Source organism: Hyperoodon ampullatus (assembly GCF_949752795.1).
Source record: "Hyperoodon ampullatus genome assembly, chromosome: 3".
Lineage (NCBI taxonomy): Eukaryota > Metazoa > Chordata > Mammalia > Artiodactyla > Ziphiidae > Hyperoodon > Hyperoodon ampullatus.
In genome coordinates this window covers 43,342,632-43,362,820 of record NC_136916.1, presented here as the reverse complement: position 1 = coordinate 43,362,820, position 20,189 = coordinate 43,342,632, and the positions used below count along the sequence as shown (strand labels likewise).

Here is a 20,189-nt window from a genome sequence, read left to right as displayed (position 1 = left end):
AACTATTTTATGACCTTGCTATAGTCTCGTTCAAAAACTAGCTATACTGTTTTTTCTACAACGCAAATTTGAGTTGTGTTAGTAGGAGTGATATTAAAAATTTGGAATGACTACAGATACTACTTTTTAATATGCAGTTATAAGGAATTTACCCTGTTTGCTAGGATGAACAAAAAAAGATAAAGACAGCAGTTATACTTTTTTTTTTAATTTATGAAAAAAATTTTTTTAAAGACAGTAGTTATACTTAGCTACTTCACGCTATATTATTGTTTAGTTTCTCTGCAGGAATTTGGATTTAGAAAATTTGTTAAAGAGAGAACTAATTTTCAACAGCTACAAATGAGGGCATCCCAACTTGAAAGATTAAAATGGAATGTAGGGCTGAAGAATGGTGACAAAAGGTTTCCAGTTACAGGAAGAAAATATAGGTAAAATATTGAATATGTGGCCTAGAAAATTTGTAGCTTTTAAACCTGCCTCAAGATTATGTCTCTATATCAGCGCCCTTTACTGTGATGTCAAGAAAGAGTGTCTGGGTCTCCAGTGATCACGAGCATCCCACACCTTGAACATCACAGCCCAGTGGCTTATGGGATTTGCACATTATCCTTTAGAAAGCAAGCTCCTCATCCTCGTCATAGGCTCCTTTTGCAAAATATGAGTAATGTACAGTGAAATAAATGATTCTCTTTTACTCAATTTTATGACATTTTCTTTTGCATCCTTTTTCCTAGAAATTTTCATCCTAAGATGGGGACAGGGAAGATGTTGGGGGCACACTGGGTCTTTTTTTTTTAAATTTTAATTAATTAATTTATTTTTGGCTGCGTTGGGTCTTTGTTGCTGTGTGCGGGCTTTCTCTAGTTGCGGTGAGCGGGGGCTACTCTTCGTTGCGGTGCACAGGCTTCTCATTGCGTTGGCTTCTCTTGTTGCAGAGCACGGGCTCTAGGCTCACGGGCTTCAGTAGTTGTGGCTCGTGGGCTCAGTAGTTGTGGCTCGCGGGCTCTGTAGTTGTGGCGCAAGGGCTTAGTTGCTCCGTGGCATGTGGGATCTTCCCGGACCAGGGATCAAACCCATGTCCCCTGCATTGGCAGGCGGATTCTTAACCTCTTCACCACCAGGGAAGGCCCCACACTGGGTCTTAATAGCTCTATTTCCTCTTCAGTAACTGTAGTTGAAGATTTTCATCTCCATTTAGTAAAGAGAATAATTCACTCAACATTTCTCTGAAATCAGTAGTAAAATCAAAACCACAAAACTTCTTTCCTTTAACAATTTCTTGCTGATTGAAATGAAAATAGCATTAGGGAGGCTGTTATAAATATAGTACTTATAAGGCAGAGGGAGCAATTAGGGGGAATGAACAAAATAAATGAATAAATGAATAAACATCATTTATATACAGAACCTTCTTTCCATATTGGGTTAAAGGCTTAGAATCATAGAGTTTTATTTTTGAAAGGGACCCTAGAGCTCATCTATTCCAGTCAGTTTACACCTGGGGACACTAATGCTCCTCAGAGGATTAAATGATGGCAAGTTAGTGGTAGGCCCTGGTGTGATACCCAGATCTTCAGACTTCTATTTCATTTACTCCTTCTACCATTCTTTGCTATATGTTTATATACCTTGTACTCAAAGACAAAAGGGTCTGTTTCAACTCTGGCCTGCTCACTTCTTCTCACAGAGTGTAGTATCATCTTGGCAAGTTGGCCACTCTGATCCCCACTGTAAGTAGATTGGGGCGGGGGGATGACATATGGAGGTTGGGATAAGAGTCTGGGAGAAAGGAGAAGCTGTGGACCACCCTCCCCTAACTTCCTTAGTTGCTGGGGGAAAGTGCTTAAGACAGTGCCTGGTAAACACTCAGTAATTATTACTGCTGCTGCCACTGCTACTACATGTAATCCTCCATCTGCTCTTTGACAGAATATGTTGCGCTGAAAGAAAATTTCACATTTATTTTCTAAACAAAATAAAAATAATGGGAATATATGGAGACTTTTTGTTGTGCTTTTTGTAATATCAAGTTTTGCTGGGAAGATAGCTTCCAACTATTCTTTCAGTCTATAATGTTAATCTGAAAGTTAGCAGTGTTCTCATTGCCAAAACAGAATAGGGTAATACATGTCTTATATTTCAGAGAGTGAAAATACGTTTTCTTTGATTGATCAGAGAATCTAATGTGTTGACTTTTATGGCTATGTTACTACTGTTTTCATCACTTGTGTTTGTATTGCTTTTTTTTTTTTTGTATTGCTTTCTTAATGCTCCAGAGCATTTTCATATCTTTCTCTCTGCTGTGGTTTCAATATACTAATCCTAATAGTCACAGGCTTTGCACAGTGAAAGATATTAATTGTATGAAATTATCTTATTAAGCATTTAATTTATGCAGTATGTTAACACTTGCTTTTCTAACTACAGCATGCTTTTTGCTTTGCTTTGAAAGAAAAATGTATAGATGCATGTTACCTAAATCAGAAAGCAGTGCATATTCAATTTAAATTTTTAAGATTATATGAAAAATTTAGCAGAAAGTTACATTCTCTGCATTCTTTAGCAGATGTCTTGCAAGTTAGATACAACTATCAAAATCCAAAGCCAAATTTTACTGTCTCTGGTTTCTGAAAATGGCTTTGAATTAAGTGGGTAATTACTAACACTCCACTAATAAGCACTCCAGCTGGGCCTACTGGCTAAAGAGACCCTGAACACCAAAGCAATATTTCCAGGAAAATATTAATTTGTCTTAACCAGCTTATTTACATAAAACAGACAAAATTTTTCAAGAAACCAAACCCTGTTATTTAACTAAGAGGGCATGTGCCTAGGCAGCCCCTGGTCCCATCCGTTCTTTTCCTTTGTTGACATAAATGAGTATGTTCCATACCACAAATGGTGGATGAAGACCTCCCAGGCACTGGGCTCGAGTCTGCTGTTTCTGAAAATAATTTGTGCGAGAATAACAAGGCCGATACGGACTATTAGAGTATACCTGTGTGGTTGTGCAGTGAGCAAAGCATACAGTTGTGCCTGCAGGGGCAAAACTGGTTCTGTTTTTAAAAGAATCAATTTTAAAGGGTTGTGTTCTTTCTCTCCCTGAACAAATCTGTAAATGTCAGGGCATGAACTGCACTTCTAAAACCTTATTGTTTTCCCTTTGTTTCTTAGTCAATCGGAAATGCTAAGACAACCAGGAATGATAATAGCAGCCGTTTTGGGAAGTACATTGAGATTGGTTTTGATAAGAGATATCGAATCATTGGTGCCAATATGAGAACTTACCTTTTAGAGAAATCCAGAGTGGTGTTCCAGGTAAGCCGGGCAGGTATACATATAGATTGCCATATAATTCCAGAGCTCATGTTTGTTGGTGTGCATTTTATTCCCAGATGTTCTTGAGCATGTTATGACAATATTACTACAATATTACTACAAACCACACTCGGACTGAAACATGTAAAACAGTGCCTATCAGAGGATACCCCTTAGACTAATAGTCTTTGGGACTGGGCAGTGATTTAGGTTTAATGGTTTTGACTGTTTCCTCCAAATGCTTGTAGGAAAAGCTTAGTTAAGAAGAGGCACTATTAGTTTAGTCTTGTCTGTCACATTTCCCAGTTGATAGGGAAGATATTGGTCTGTGCTTCAATGAGTTACAGTTTGAACTCAGTTCACGAAAAAAAATTATCCTTGTCCTTCTTCCTTCCTTCTCTCAGAATGTGATACTGTTTAGACAGAATAATGAGGGTTAAAAGATCTTCACAACTCAGTTGTGAACTACTGTCAAAGAACACACTCAAGTGTATGGATCAGTGCCAGACTTGCATTTGCACATATGCTCTTACTCCTTTTCGGGGGGCAGGGATCTCAGTTCCCCAATGAGGACTAAACCCAGGCCATGGCAGTGAAAGCCCAGAATCCTCACCAGGGAACTTACTCCTTTTTTATTTGTAAATGGGAAGTACTACACATTACAGCACCAGCAGGTGTGCATTCACATGTTTATAGGTATACTCAGGGAATGTGGACTTATCATTGGAAAACTCCCCATATAAGACTCCCGGTGACCCACTACATGCTGAGATGGGGTTCCTGTAGTCCCTTAACTAGACGCTCGCCATATTGAGGTTCAGATAGCCCTGGCACCGCCATGTAGCAGAGTCTACAATTTCCATTGCACAAGTGTCTTAAGGCTTTGAAACTGTCTGGGACATACTGAGAGTCATGAGTTTGGGCAGCCTAGAGCTATCCTGGCTTTGACTTTGGGGGTGTGCCTGATTTGTGGCTACCTAAACGTAATACCTGATTTGTATAGTGAAGGAATAGTCACCCTCCTCCATTGTTCTAATATCTAGATACATGCAGAGCAGTGTTACTGCGCACACATGTATACTTGAATAGTCCCAAAAAAAAATGTTTAGTAGCCAGAGGAAACAATGGGGGAAATATATATAGATCTAAGAGAAGGTTGAGTCTAAATAGTACAGATTTGATTGATAGGTAGACGATTAAAGGGAAAATGGGTATGGTGACCAGAGGCTAGTAGTGCTTAAGACAAAATGTTAAGGCCTAATCCTTATTGTCTTGTCTAGAAACATTGAAGTAATTCTAGCTGTTCCCCAACCCACAGGGCTATATAATATTGTGGATGTTTGGTTATATCAAAGTGAGTCAAATAGTCAGAAAGAGCATACTTGATATTGTCCTTCATGTACAAAGATAACCAAAGCATTTCTGCAGATCCCCCTGCTTTTCTAGTTGTCTGTGTACTGAAACACCTGACCTCTTGCCTATTCATGCTTGTGGTCATTGGTATATTGTTAATTTGTTTAGTGTATTCTGTGCACTAAACACAGAAAACTAAGTTTTCTTTACCAGACACCAGCCCCTGTTGGGCATCAAACCTGACCTTGGCCTTACTTGCTCTATTCTTCAGTTAACTGAATACACTGCAGAATTCAAGGATATGACAATAGAGTATAATAATATTGTATAAACAATATGATTATAACTGTATTTTTAAAGTATATATGTGGAAAAAGACCGTCAGAAAATAGTAAGAACTGATCTTAGAATTGTACGTGATTTATTTTCTATTTAAAAAATTTTTTTACTGATTTTTAAATATATAAACTAAAATGATAAGGATGATGTAGTGTATTTGTGGATTTCTTACAAACAGCTACAGTAGATATGGCAAAAATGGGATTTTTTTTTTCTAGTCAAAAGTCTTAAGAAGACCATGAATCTAAAAAAATACTGTGAGAAAATATTGAGTGTTGCAGGGAAAAAAATAAAAAGGTTTTAGCTTCCCTCAGAGGCACTGATCTCTTATGACAGTGCCATATAGCAAGCTGTTCACTAGTTCAAAAAGCATTACTATCAGGTATATTATTTTGAATGTGGCCAACAGATACACACTCACACAGATGCACATAGCTAATAAATCACAAGGTTTAATAATCATAGATATGTATTAGGAAATTTGGGAGAGAACAGTTTATTTCATCAAATGAGTTAATTAAATTTTTATTTTTATGATTGAATTTTCTGGGTTTTAGATTAAAATGCTGTAATTGAAAACTCTTCTTTTTTCAAAGGCAGAAGAGGAGAGAAACTATCATATCTTCTATCAGCTTTGTGCCTCAGCAAAGTTACCTGAATTTAAAATGCTGCGATTAGGTATGAATATAGCACTAGATTTATTGTGCTGGTATTGTCTTATGTTAATTTCTGAGTTCACAAATTTACTTCTAAAAAGGAGATTATCTCATACTGAAATATTTATGGATGAAATGATAAGAGGCCTACAGTTGGCTTCAAGATAACTCATGGGATGAGGAAGTGGTGAGTGGCTGTATAAAGGGAACAAGATTGGCCTTGAGTTGATACTTGTTTAAGATGAGTGATGAGTACACAAGGGCTCATTATACTAGTTTCTGTACTTTTGTATATGTTTGAAATTTGCCTTGATTAAAAGGAAAAAAAATGTAAAGGAGTTTACGTGGTGGAAATCTATGAGGTTCCATAGGTGGAACTCTATGAAGAAGGGAGTAAAGTGTTTGAAGAAATTATCCTAGCCTGTAGATTGGAATAAAACCTTTAGGAAAGAACTATTCATTTCACAAATTCTACAAACATTTCACTCCATTATTTAATTTTGAGTCTTGTATTAAAATATAACTAAAAACACAGGAAGTCAAATTTCAGACTCTATACACTTTATTGTGCTGTCACTGCCTCTAATTCAGAGTGGACATAAGGGTAGAAGTCAAGGCCTTTTCATAGACTGCAAATCTTTTAAAATTTTTTCCTTAATTGCAGGAGACGCAAATAACTTTCATTACACGAAGCAAGGTGGCAGTCCTGTGATTGAAGGAGTAGATGATGCCAAGGAGATGGTACAAACCAGGCAGGCCTGCACTTTGCTAGGTATGTAATCTTATTCTTGAATTTTTAGAAACAATAGCTTTTTTTTTTTTTTGCGGTACACGGGCCTCTCACTATTGTGGCCTCTCCCATTGCGGAGCACAGGCTCCGGACGCGCAGGCTCAGCGGCCATGGCTCACGGGCCCTGCTGCTCCGCGGCATGTAGGATCTCCCCGGACTGGGACACAAACCCGTGTCCCCTGCATCGGCAGGTGGACTCTCAACCACTGCGCCACCAGGGAAGCCCAGCAATAGCTTTTTGACTCAAGCAACCTTTGATTGGAATATTGGCTTAGCTTCATATTAAGTGGTGAGAATTGTTGAGAGATTTAACATTCATTTTTGGTGTTTTGTTTTTAATTTATTTTTAGATTCTTTATAAAACACAGTTGGACAGAAAATGAGTGCAGTGTTTCTCTTGGAGGTGATGGGGACTGTACTGAAATTAGGTTATGGTGATGGTTGCACAGCTCTGTAAATTTACTAAAAACCATTGAATTGCATATTTAAAATGGATAAATTTTATGGTATGCAAATTATTCCTCAGTAAAGCTATTTAAAACATACATTCAGGGGCTTCCCTGGTGGCTCAGTGGTTAAGAATCCGCCTGCCAATGCTGGGGACACAGGTTCAAGCCCTGGGCTGGGAAGATCCTACATGCCGCGGAACAACTAAGCCTGTGTGCCACAACTACTGAGCCCGTGTGCTGCAACTACTGAAGCCCACATGCCTAGAGCCCGTGCTCCGCAACAAGAGAAGCCACCACAATGAGAAGCCTGCACACCGCAACGAAGAGTAGCCCCCGCTCGCCATAACTAGAGAAAGCCCATCCGCAGCAACAAAGACCCAACGCAGCCAAAAATAAAATAAATAAGTTTATTAAAAAAAAATACATTGAGGGCATCAGGGGATGTGGGACTGTTTACTTAAATTTTTACAAAATCTGAAAGCTAGAGCCAAATGAAATGGGTTTCTATACAAAAACTCATGTTTTATAGGATTTTTTTGTGTTTGTTTTTTCGTTTTGGGTGTCTTTTGTGGCCTGGAAATGTGGTTGAGCTGGCTTGGTGACAAAACACTGTATTACATGTAGTTTATTCTGTTTCTGAAATAGCTCGTGTCACTGTCTTGTTTCTGGATTAAAAAAAAATTGGATCTACATATAAATAAATTGACCTTTAGAAATGTAGTTATATAACTTTTAGTGTTGAATTATTTATTTAAAAGCTTCAGAATATGAATAATTCTAAAGTCATATATTGGTACTTTGAGGAGTAACCTGAGGTGAGCTAATTTAATTTAAAAGCATTGCTAATCAAAGTATGGTCCAGGACCACTATGGAGCTTGCAAAAATTTAGAATCTCAGACCCCATCTCAGACCTACTAAACCAGAATTTGCATTTTAACCAGATCCATTGGTGATTCATATGCATATTATAGTTTGAGAAACACTGCTTTTCTTCCGGGGCTAATTCTGTTCATAAATAGAAAATTGCAAATTTGAAAAAGCCGTAATGCAGGAGATGGCAGAAACATTCCTTGTAAGATGAACTGTCAATTACTCTGTATATAGTTACATATTTGGAAATCATTTTACTATTTTTACTGGAATATAATTTATATGTAATATTCTGGAAAAATCTTACCTTATTGAAAAATGAAGCCCGAGCTGGTAAAATACCAAGGGTTGTCTGGCTTTCTCATCCTGACTGATCCTTCAGGTCCTGCTCTAATGCTGCGTTTAGATACTTGCTCATCAGGCTGGGGTGCAACACCAGCCTGAGCACTTCTAATCTTGGGGTCTCTTTGACTTATAGTTGGTCTGTAGTTAGAAGAAGTAATTAAATAATCTGACTTAAAGCAGCCTTATTGGGCTACAACTTGCATTTGGAGTAGAGATAAATAGAAAAGGTAATATTGTTAATGAGATACTTAAATTCAGTGTGTGACAACGATGGTGATAGTTTGTTTAGCACCTACCATGTGCCACATAGTGTGTTAAGTTTACTATGTGCATTTTCTTATTTAATGTTTACAAACTCCCTTTGAGATAGTCCCTATTGTCCCTGTATCTCAAATGAGAAAACAGAAGGATAGAAGGGTGAAGTTACCTGCCAATGTGAGATGGCAGGTCAGGAGCAGAGCCAGGCCTCAAGCTGAGGTCCGTCTCATTCCACAGCCCATGCTCTCAACCATAATGCTAAAGCGCATTATGTGTTAATGTCAACAAAGATGAAGTGTTGTTAACTATGACACATTATAATGTCTACAACATCTGGCATTATTCAAGAGTTAAAGATGGGCTTAAAATTGTCTGCTATAATTGTTTAGTTCCTGTTCTGAAATTGATCACTTGTTCATTTACTCTGCTGTTTCAGGAATTAGTGAATCTTATCAGATGGGAATTTTCCGAATACTTGCTGGCATCCTTCACTTAGGCAATGTTGGATTTACGTCTCGAGATTCAGACAGCTGCACAATCCCTGTAAGTTCAGAGCAAGCTTCATGTGATGACAGTTGATTTATATTTTAGTTTTGTTGACTCTTTATGGAAACAATGTGTTTGAAGTCTCTCTATTAACTAACATTAGTAACTATCAGAGAGGTAATTATTAGACAGATACACTATGTAGAATAGAATCTTGAATTATAAACAAAGAAATGTGGATTCAGATCCCTGGTGCACAGTGATTGGGGTGGGGTGGGGGAGGGAGGGGAGGAGAGAACTTGGATATATGTCTGAGCCGTATAAACAGCAGTGGGAAATATTAGATGTGAAAGTTGGATTGGTGAGACTAGAGAGAAGGGCTCATTTGGCCCATGGCTCACATAGCAGAATTGGTAAGTTCATTTGTCTCCTCAGCTGTGGAAATGTAATATGGTTTAAAAGTTACTGAAGAAACAGTTAAAAGTTACTCCTGGGAAGAAGAGTTAGATGGCTGGGGAGATAGGGCGTCTTCACTATGATTTACATATTCTTCCACACGTAGTGATAACTACACACTGAGAATTAAAATTCAGTTCATTTGTTTAAACTGTAACAAAACCTGACAGTCTCAGATTGTTCTCACTGGGCATTTGTGATTTGCAGTATTTTCTGATCACCACCATCAAAGATCACACACATACACACACTCACACTTACACACATGTACATATGCAGTGTATATTTATTAGGTATTTTTAACTTTATTAAAATGGAGGCAGTTTTAATATAATTCTTTTTCCATCCTGCTTCCTCAAGGAGTATAATAGGAAACAATTTTGAGATTTATGTTTCACTCTTCCGACACTCAAGTTGATATTTGCAAATCTACATGTAGATTAATTCATGTGACTTAAATTTGGGTAAATTAGACTTTAGTTTTGAAATACATGTTTCAGTGTCTCTGCCTGGGTTCAATCCCAACTTTACTATTTACTCTCTATGTTTTGGGGTGAGTTGCTTAGCTTTTCTGAACCTCAGTTTGCTCATCTGTAAAATGAAAGAGACTTTCTTTTCTAGCAGTTTTGGACTGGTTGCTCTGATTGAGCTTCATGCTGGATAAATTATATTTTTAAATATTTTTAATAAATACATAAGAACTTCTCAGAGGCCATAAACTGAGTGAAAACAGGAACTCAAAAGAATGAAGCAGAACTCTGAAGCTAAGACTCACGTGGAGGGCGTTTGCTGAACCCAGTGATGTTGAGCTTCGGTTTTCATAGCCAAATGGGGTGCAGAAGACAAAAAAAACAAAGCCTAGGACTCATATAAACAGGGGAACAGGAAGGAAAACTTCTGGCTAAAGCTGAGACCCTAAATGAGGAACTTGCTCACCACACTCTCCAAGAGTACAAAGAAAAAGCAAGTCTCAAAGCTAAGTGGAGGGGGAAAACATAGTTCCCTAAAAATTTATAACAATAAACTGACCCTCACACGTACTTCCCAGTCTGATTTCATAGTTCCTAGATGGTCCTCAAAAGCTACATACACAAAACTTATTTTAAATTGGTCCTGGATTGGTAGTTCCCTGGATGCCTGACAGAAGCAAATGCAAATCCACCTTCAATCCAGGACTCAACAGAGTCCCAGAAGAAAAGTTACAAGAAACATTGGCTCACAGTCAAAAATCTCAAATCCCATGATAAAACAAAATAGAGCTAGGTGAAACAACAGAGAGCAGAGTCAAACCTACTAATAATGCTGAAAGAAATTAACAGCATATTTGACACAACTGAGTAGGGAAGTGATGAGCTGGAAGACAGAAGTGAAGAAATGGTCCAAAATGCAAGATGGGCCCCAAGCTGGAGCCCTTAACAATAGTTAGAAGAGATGAAGGATGGAGTAATCTAATTTTAATATAATGAGAATTCCTAAGGGAGAGAAAGAAGAGAATGAGGCAGACATAGTGTTTGAAGAGGTAATTACTAACAAATTTCAGAACTTGTGAAAATGACACTACACCACAGATTTGGAAAGGCAAAAAAATCCCAGTTAGGATAAATAAAAAGAAATCCACACCTAGGCACACCGTAATGCTACCACAGGCGAAGAGAAAAATCTTAAAACAGGAGAGAAATAAGACATACTACTCTTGAAGTAGCAATTAAACTGTTAGTTCACTTCCCAACTGCAGTAATAGGAGCCAGAAAACAGGGGACTATCATCAGTGTTCTAGAGTAAATAACTACTAACTTAGAACTGTATATCCAGTAAAGATATCTTTCTACAATGAGGAAAATAACAGAGGTGTTTTCAGACAAATAGAAACTTGTGAGAATTTGTCACCAATAGGCCCTCACTAAAGGAAATATTAAAAGACATAGTTTAGGCAGAAGGAAAGGGATCCCAGATACAAGATCTAAAATTCCAGAAGAATTGGTGAATCAATAAACTAGTAAAGGGCTTCCCTGGTGGCGCAGTGGTTGGGAATCTGCCTGCCAATGCAGGGGACACAGGTTTGAGCCATGGTCCGGGAAGATCCCACATGCCGCGGAGCAGCTAGGCCCACGAGCCACAACTACTGAAGCCCGCGCACCTAGAGCCCATGCTCTGCAACGGGAGAGGCCACCACAATGAGAGGCCCACGCACCATGGCAGGGAGTGGCCTCGGCTCGCCACAACTGGAGAGGGCCCACACGTAGCAGCGAAGACCCAACACAGCCATAAATAAATAAATAAATAAATATTTTTTAAAAATAAATAAACTAGTAAAGTATGGGCAAATGTAGATAAAATTTGATTAATTAAAAGAATAATAATAATGACTAGTGTATTGGGCCACAAAATACTTACTCATTACAGAGGGAAAGGTAGTGGAGAAACCTGGCAGATACTCCCTTAACCAAGCAACCAGTCAGCATCACATGAGTTCTGATGCAGCACCCTGAGGAGGGTGCCACATCACTTCTCTAGCATTCCTGCCAAAAAGGCATGGCCCGAATCTGAGGCAACATCATATAGACCCAAACTGAGAGACATACTATTCTTCTAAAATGTCAAGTTCTCAAAAGACAAAAAAAAAGAGTGAAGAGCTATTCAAATTAAAGGTGATTAATGAAACAAGATGACTAAATTCAATGTATAAACCTAGATTGGATCCTGGACCATAGAAATGTGCCCCCCCCACCCCAGCCTGCCCTCAGAGGACATTATTAGGTCAATCAGCAAAATTTGAATTAGATCTGCAGGCTAGGTAATAGGGTTGTATCATTGCTAATTTCCTGATTTTACTCACTATGCTATAGTTATATAAGATAATGTCTTTGGATTTTAGGAAATGAACAGTGAAATATTTAGAACCAAAAGGGCATCATGTTTGTAACATGCTCTCAAAAGGTTCTGAAAAAATAACATGTATGTATATGTACGTGAAAGAGTGAGAAAGAAAGAGAATGATGCAAGCAAACTCGGTAAAATATTACTATTTAGGGAATCTGGGTGAAGGGAATTCTTAGTACTCTTCTTGCAACTTTTCTGTTAGTCTGAAATTAGTTCAAAATAAAAAGTTTAAAAAAAATAAAGTGAATCACCAGCCCCTCCTTCCCCCCAAAAAGATGGAACTAAAGTACTGGATAACAAAGCTTATAGATTGGGATGGAGTGTTTGGAGTTTGTGTTAGTTAATTACACTAAGTTAACTAATGTAACTTAATGCTTCTATCATAAAAATAGAAACAGGGCCTCCCTGGTGGCGCAGTGGTTGAGAGTCCGCCTGCCGATGCAGGGGATACGGGTTCGTGCCCCGGTCTGGGAGGATCCCATATGCCGCGGAGCGGCTGGGCCCGTGAGCCATGGCTGCTGAGCCTGCGCATCCGGAGCCTGTGCTCCGCAACGGGAGAGGCCACAACAGTGAGAGGCCCGCGTACCACAAAAAAAAAAAAAAAAAATAGAAACAGAAGGTAAACCTTTCAAACTAGTAGAGAGAAAAATTAACTGAAAAAAATAATCCAAACATAGCAAGAGAGGTAGAGAAAATTTTAGAAAAGGTGGGACAAGTAAAGGCACAAAAGAAGGTAGAAATAATTACAGATGAACCAATGTTTCAGCTAATATGGATTGTCAGACTGGTTTTAGAATTCAGGTATGTACTTTTGAAAGACGCATTCCTAAAACATAAAGGTACAGATAGTTCAAAAGTAAAAGGTTTAGAAAACACACACCATAATAGCTAGAAAAAAACTGGCAGACCTGTATTGATACTGGACAAGACAGACTTTGAGGCCAAAAGCAATACTGGAGATAGAGTCACTATGTATTTTTTTTGAATTTTATTTATTTTTTTATACAGCAGGTTCTTATTAGTCATCCATTTTATACATATCAGTGTATACATGTCAATCCCAATCTCCCAATTCATCACACACACACACACACCCCACCACTGTGCCCCCTTGGTGTCCATACATTTGTTCTCTGCATCTGTGTCTCAGTTTCTGCCTTGCAAACTGGTTCATCTGTATCATTTTTCTAGGTTCCACATATATGCGTTAATATATGATATTTGTTTTTCTCTTTCTGACTTACTTCACTCTGTATGACAGTCTCTAGATCCATCCACATCTCTACAAATGACCCAATTTCGTTCTTTTTTATGGCTGAGTAATATTCCATTGTATATATGTACCACATCTTCTTTATCCATTCATCTGTCGATGGGCATTTAGGTTGCTTCTATGTCCTGGCTATTGTAAATAGTGCTGCAATGAACATTGGGGTACATGTGTCTTTTTGAATTATGGTTTTCTCAGGGTGTATGCCCAGTAGTGGGATTGCTGGGTCATATGGTAATTCTATTTTTAGTTTTTTAAGGAACCTCCATACTGTTCTCCATTGTACCTTTATCAGTTTACATTCCCACCAACAGTACAACAGTACAACACCCTCTCCAGCATTTGTTGTTTGTAGATTTTCTGATGATGCCCATTCTAACTGGTGTGAGGTGATACCTCATTGTAGATTTGATTTGCATTTCTCTAATAATTAGTGATGTTGAGCAGCTTTTCATGTGCTTCTTGGCCATCTGTTTGTCTTCTTTGGAGAAATGTCTATTTAGGTCTTCTGCCCACTTTTGGATTGGATTGTTTACTTTTTAAATATTGAGCTACATGAGCTTTTTATATATTTTGGAGATTAATCCTTTCTCCATTGATTCGTTTGCAAATATTTTCTTCCATTCTGAGGGTTGTCTTTTGGTCTTGTTTGTAGTTTCCTTTGCTGTGTAAAAATTTTGAAGTTTCATTAGGTCCCATTTGTTTATTTTTGTTTTTATTTCCATTACTCTAGGAGGTGGACCAAAAAAGATGTTGCTGTGATTTATGTCAGAGTGTTCTTCCTATGTTTTCCTCTAAGAGTTTATAGTGTCTGGTCTTACATTTAGGTCTCTAATCCATTTTGAGTTTATTTTTGTGTATGGGGATAGGGAGTGTTCTAATTTCATTCTTTTACATGTAGCTGTCCAGTTCTCCCAGCACCACTTATTGAAGAGGCTGTCTTTTCTCCATTGTATATCCTTGCCTCCTTTGTCATAGATTAGTTGACCATAGGTGTGTGGGTTTATCTCTGGGCTTTCTATGCTGTGTTCCATTGATCTATATTTCTGTTTTTGTGCCAGTACCATATTATCTTGATTACTGTAGCTCTGTAGTATAGTCTGAAGTCCAGGAGCCTTATTCCTCCAGCTCAGTTTTTTTCCCTCAAGACTGCTTTGGCTATTCGGGGTCATTTGTGTCTCCATACAAATTTTAAGATTTTTTATTCTAGTTCTGTAAAAAATGCCATTGGTAATTTGATGGGGATTGCACTGAATCTGTAGATCGCTTTGGGTAGTATAGTCATTTTCACAATATTGATTCTTCCAATCCAAGAACATGGTATATCTCTCCATCTGTTGGTATCATCTTTAATTTCTTTCATCAGTGTCGTATAATTTTCTGCATACAGGTCTTTTGTCTCCCTAGGTAGGTTTATTCCTAGGTATTCTATTCTTTTTGTTGCAAATGGGAGTGTTTCCTTAATTTTGCTTTCAGATTTTTCATCATTAGTGTATAGGAATGCAAGAGATTTCTGTGCATTAAATTGGTATCCTGCAACTTTACCAAATTCATTGATTAGCTCTAGTAGTTTTCTGGTGGCATCTTTTTCTCTATGTATAGTATCATGTCATCTGCAAACAGTGACAGTTTTACTTCTTTTCCAATTTGTATTCCTTTTATTTCTTTCTCTTCTCTGATTGCTGTGGCTAGGAATTCTAAAACTATGTTGAATAGTAGTGGTGAGAGTGGACATCCTTGTCTTGTTCCTGATCTGAGAGGAAATGCTTTCAGTTTTTCACCATAGAGAATGATGTTTGCTGTGGGTTTGTTGTATATGGCCTTTATTATGTTGAGGTAGGTTCCCTCTGTGCCTACTTTCTGGAGAGTTTTTATCATAAATGGATGTTGAATTTTGTCAAAAGCTTTTTCTGCATCTATTGACATGATCATGTGGTTTTTAGTTTTCAATTTGTTAATACGATGTATCACATTGATTGATTTCCATACATTGAAGAATCCTTGCATCCCTGGGATAAATCCCACTTGATCATGCTGTATGATCCTTTTAATGTGTTGTTGGATTCTGTTTGCTAGTATTTTGTTGAGAAATTTTGCATCTATATTCATCAGTGATATTGGTCTGTAATTTCCTTTTTTTTTGTAGTATCTTTGTCTGCTTTTGGTATCAGGGTGATGGTGGTCTCACAGAATGAGTTTGGGAGTGTTCCTTCCTCTGCAATTTTTTGGAAGAGTTTGAAAAGGATGAGTGTTAGCTCTTCTCTAAATGTTTGATAGAATGCACCTGTGAAGCCATCTGGTCCTGGACTTTTGTTTGTTGGAAGATTTTTAATCACAGTTTCAATTTCGTTACTTGTGATTGGTCTGTTCATATTTTCTGTTTCTTCCTGGTTCAGTCTTGGAAGGTTATACCTCTCTCAGAATTTGTCCATTTCTTCCAGGTTGTCCATTTTATTGGCATAGAGTTGCTTGTAGTAGTCTCTTAGGATGCTTTGTATTTCTGTGGTGTCTGTTGTAACTTCTTCTTTTTCATTTCTAATTTTAATGATTTGAGTCCTCTCCCTCTTTTTCTTGATGAGTCTGTGTAATGGTTTATCAATTTGGTTTATCTTCTCAAAGAACCAGCTTTTAGTTTTATTGATCTTTGCTATTGTTTTCTTTGTTTCTATTTCATTTATTTCTGCTCTGATATTTATGATTTCTTTCCTTCTAATAACTTTGGGTTTTGTTTGTTCTTCTTTCTCTAGTTCCTTTAGGTGTAAGGTTAGATTGTTTATTTGAGATATTTGTTGTTTCTTGAGGTAGGATTGTATTGCTATAAACTTCCCTCTTAGAACTGCTTTTGCTGCATCCCATAGGTTTTGGATCGTCGTGTTTTCATTGTCATTTGTCTCTAGGTATTTTTTGATTTCCTCTTTGATTTCTTCAGTGATCTCTTGGTTATTTAGTAAAGTATTGTTTAGCCTCCACGTGTTTGTGTTTTTGATATTCTTTTCCCTGTAATTGATTTCTAATCTCATAGCGTTGTGGTCAGAAAAGATGCTTGATATGATTTCAGTTTTCTTAAATTTACTGAGGCTTGACTTGTGACCCAAGATGTGATCAGTGCTGGAGAATATTCCGTGCGCACTTGAGAAGAAAGTGTAATCTGCTGTTTTTGGATGGAATGTCCTATAAATATCAATTAAATCTGTCTGGTCTATTGTGTCATTTAAAGCTTCTGTTTCCTTATTAATTTTCTGTTTTCATGATCTGTCCATTGGTGTAAGTGAGGTGTTAAAGTCCCCCACTATTTTTGTGTTACTGTCCATTTCCTCTTTTATAGCTGTTAGCAGTTGCCTTATGTATTGAGGTGCTCCTATGTTGGGTGCATATATATTTATAATTGTTATATCTTCTTCTTGGATTGATCCCTTGATCATTATGTAGTGTCCTTCCTTGTCTCTTGTAACATTCTTTATTTTAAAGTCTGTTTTATCTGATATGAGTATTGCTACTCCAGCTTTCTTTTGATTTCCATTTGCATGGAATATCTTTTTCCATACCCTAACTTTCAGTCTGTATGTGTCCCTAGGTCTGAAGTGAGTCTCTTGTAAACAGTATATATATGGGTCTTGTTTTTGTATTCATTCAGTGAGCCTCTGTCTTTTGGTTGGAGCATTATTCCATTCACGTTTAAGGTAATTATCAATATGTATGTTCCTATTACCATTTTCTTAATTGTTTTGGGTTTGTTTTTGTAGGTCCTTTTCTTCTCTTGTGTTTCCCACTTAGAGAAGTTCCTTTAGCATTTGTTGTAGGTTTGGTGGTTGCTGAATTCTCTTAGCTTTTGCTTGTCTGTAAAGCTTTTGATTTCTCCATCGAATCTGAATGAGATCCTTGCCGGGTAGAGTCATCTTGGTTTTAGTTTCTTCCCTTTCATCACTTTAAATATGTCATGACACTCCCTTCTGGCTTGTAGAGTTTCTGCTGAGAAATCAGCTGTTAACCTTATGGGAGTCCCCTTGTATGTTATTTGTCATTTTTCCTTTGCTGCTTTCAATAATTTTTCTTTGTCTTTAATTTTTGCCAATTTGATTACTATGTGTCTAGGCATGTTTCTCCTTGGGTTTATTCTTTATGGGACTCTCTGTGCTTCCTGGACTTGGGGTTCTTTCCTTTCCCATGTTAGGGAATTTTTCAACTATAATCTCTTCAAATATTTTTTCAGGTTCTTTCTCTCTTCCCCTTTTGGGACCCCTGTAATGCAAATGTTGTTGCGTTTAATGTTGTCCCAGAGGTCTCTTAGGCTGTCTTCATTTCTTTTCATTCTTTTTTCTTGATTCTGTTCTGCAACAGTGAATTCCACCATTCTGTCTTCCAGGTCACTTATCTGTTCTTCTGCCTCAGTTATTCTGCTATTGATTCCTTCTAATGTAGTTTTCAATTCAGTTATTGTATTGTTCATCTCTGTTTGTTTGTTCTTTAATTCTTCTAGGTCTTTGTTAAACATTTCTTGCATCTTCTCGATCTTTGCCTCCATTCTTTTTCCGAGGTCCTGGATCATCTTCACTATCATTATTTTTTTATATATTTTTAACATCTTTATTATAGTATAATTGCTTTACAATGGTGTGTCAGTTTCTGATTTATAACAAAGTGAATCAGTTATACATATACATATGTCCCCATATCTCTTCCCTCTTGCATCTCCCTCCCTCCCACCCTCCCTATCCCACCCATCTAGGTGGTCATAGAGCACCGAGCTGATCTCCCTGTGCTATGCAGCTGCTTCCCACTACCTATCTATTTTACGTTTGGTAGTGTATATATGTCCATGTCACTCTCTCACTTTGTCCCAGCTTACCCTTCCCCCTCCCCATGTCCTCAAGTCCATTCTCTAGTAGATCTGCATCTTTATTCCCGTTTTGCCCCTAGGTTCTTCTGACCATTTTCTTTTTTTTTTTTTTTTTTTTTTTAGATTCCATGTATATGTGTTAGCATACGGTATTTGTTTTTCTTTTTCTGACTTACTTCACTCTGTATGACAGTCTCTAGGTCCATCCACCTCACTACAAATAACTCAGTTTCATTCCTTTTTGTGGCTGAGTAATATTCCATTGTGTATATATGCCACATCCCTGCATAGCACAGGGAGATCAGCTCGGTGCTTTGTGACCACCTAGAGGGTTGGGATAGGGAGGGTGGGGTGGAGGGAGATGCAAGAGGGAAGAGATTTGGGGACATATGTATATGTATAACTGATTCACTTTGTTATAAAGCAGAAACTGACACACCATTGTAAAGCAATTATGCTCTAATAAAGATGTTAAAAAAAAAGACAAATCTATCCTAGTGGGATATTACTGACCTCTGTAAATTATTGATAGGGAAAGAAGTCCAAAAATTAGTTAAGTTATAGAAAATTTAAACAAAACAGTTAACAGCGTTGATCTAATAGAACAATGTGGTAACGCCATTCAAATAGAATGTTTAGAGAATGCTGATGCACTTCTAAATGATGTCACACCATTCATATATATAAATGAATGAAATAAGCTGCTTATTTCAGGGAGTTGATCCATGTTGTTGGTAATGGTGCTGATTTGTATCTGAAGTGATTACTTGGGAGGAGGGGAGATGAAAGAAGGAAGGGACTGCTTCAGTGGGAAGGGTCAGGGGTGAGGATGTCAGGAGACCCGGGTTGTAATGGCAATTCTGACATAAACTTGTTGTGTGATTTTTTAAAAAAAATATTTATTTATTTTTTTGGCTGTGCCGGGTCTTAGTTGTGGCATGCGGGATCTGTACTTGTGGCATGCGAACTCTTAGTTGCCGCATGTGGGGTCTAGTTCCCTGACTAGGGATCAAACCTGAGCCTCCTGCATTGGGAGCGTGGACGCTTAGCCACTGGACCACCAGGGAAGTCCCTGGTTGTGTGATTTTCAACAAAGTATTCTCTTGTATCTTATTTCCTCATTTGTAAATTAGAGATAAGAGTGTTCACCCTACCTATTCCCCAGGAATGTTATCAGATGCAGTTGAAACGCGTGAGTGAAGATGTTGAAAAATATAATGCACTAACATGGGTTAAATTAAACAAGTATTTACTGAATGCCTATTCATGCAAAGCCTATGGAAGACAGCTGTAGGGGATACAGGGATCCCTGTAGGTGATACAGGGGATGCTTAGATTAGAGATTCTAGTCTAAGAAGTCACAAATAACCATCAGGTTAACTGTTTATAACTCTTCAGTACCCACCCACCATGGGCCCCCATTGCCCTTAGCGGAAAGACCAGCCATAGTATAGCCTCTGGCTTCATCTCATACATTTTCTCCCTCACTCAGCTTCAATCCCTCACATCTCTGGTTTCCCTCCCACCACAGGACTTTTATACCAGATGTCCCGTCAGCTTGGAAGACCCTTTCACCAAGTTAACACCTTCTCATCCTTCAGATCTCAACTCCATTTCTCAAGGCCCTATCTCCTGCCTCCCTCAATAGAGCATTCTCCTTTCACATGGCATCTTAGTATAGTGTCCTCCTTTGTAGTAATTTTAATTTTAGGGAGCAATCATTTAGTTAACACCTATTTCCCCTAGTGAAATAAGTTCTAAGTTCTAAGTTTCTAAGTTCTAGGAGGACAGGGTACAGGTCTGTTTTTGTTTGCTAGCATATAATAGATGCTCAGTAAACATTTGTAGACAAGCTGACTCGTTTTCTGACTGACTGAA

General features: G+C 37.9%; 1 protein-coding gene across 1 annotated transcript in view; it reads left to right on the top strand.

Annotated features, from left to right (window-relative positions):
• Positions 1 to 20,189, top strand: part of MYO5A (myosin VA) — a gene marked incomplete at both ends in the record, with an annotated part of 187,086 nt that overhangs the window by 83,385 nt on the left and 83,512 nt on the right. The window contains 5 exons of the mRNA XM_079699077.1: positions 3,178 to 3,321; positions 5,610 to 5,691; positions 6,334 to 6,441; positions 8,819 to 8,929; positions 19,445 to 19,503. Of these exons, the coding sequence (XP_079555203.1) occupies positions 3,178 to 3,321; positions 5,610 to 5,691; positions 6,334 to 6,441; positions 8,819 to 8,929; positions 19,445 to 19,503 (504 nt within the window). The remainder of the gene's footprint in view (positions 1 to 3,177; positions 3,322 to 5,609; positions 5,692 to 6,333; positions 6,442 to 8,818; positions 8,930 to 19,444; positions 19,504 to 20,189) is intronic.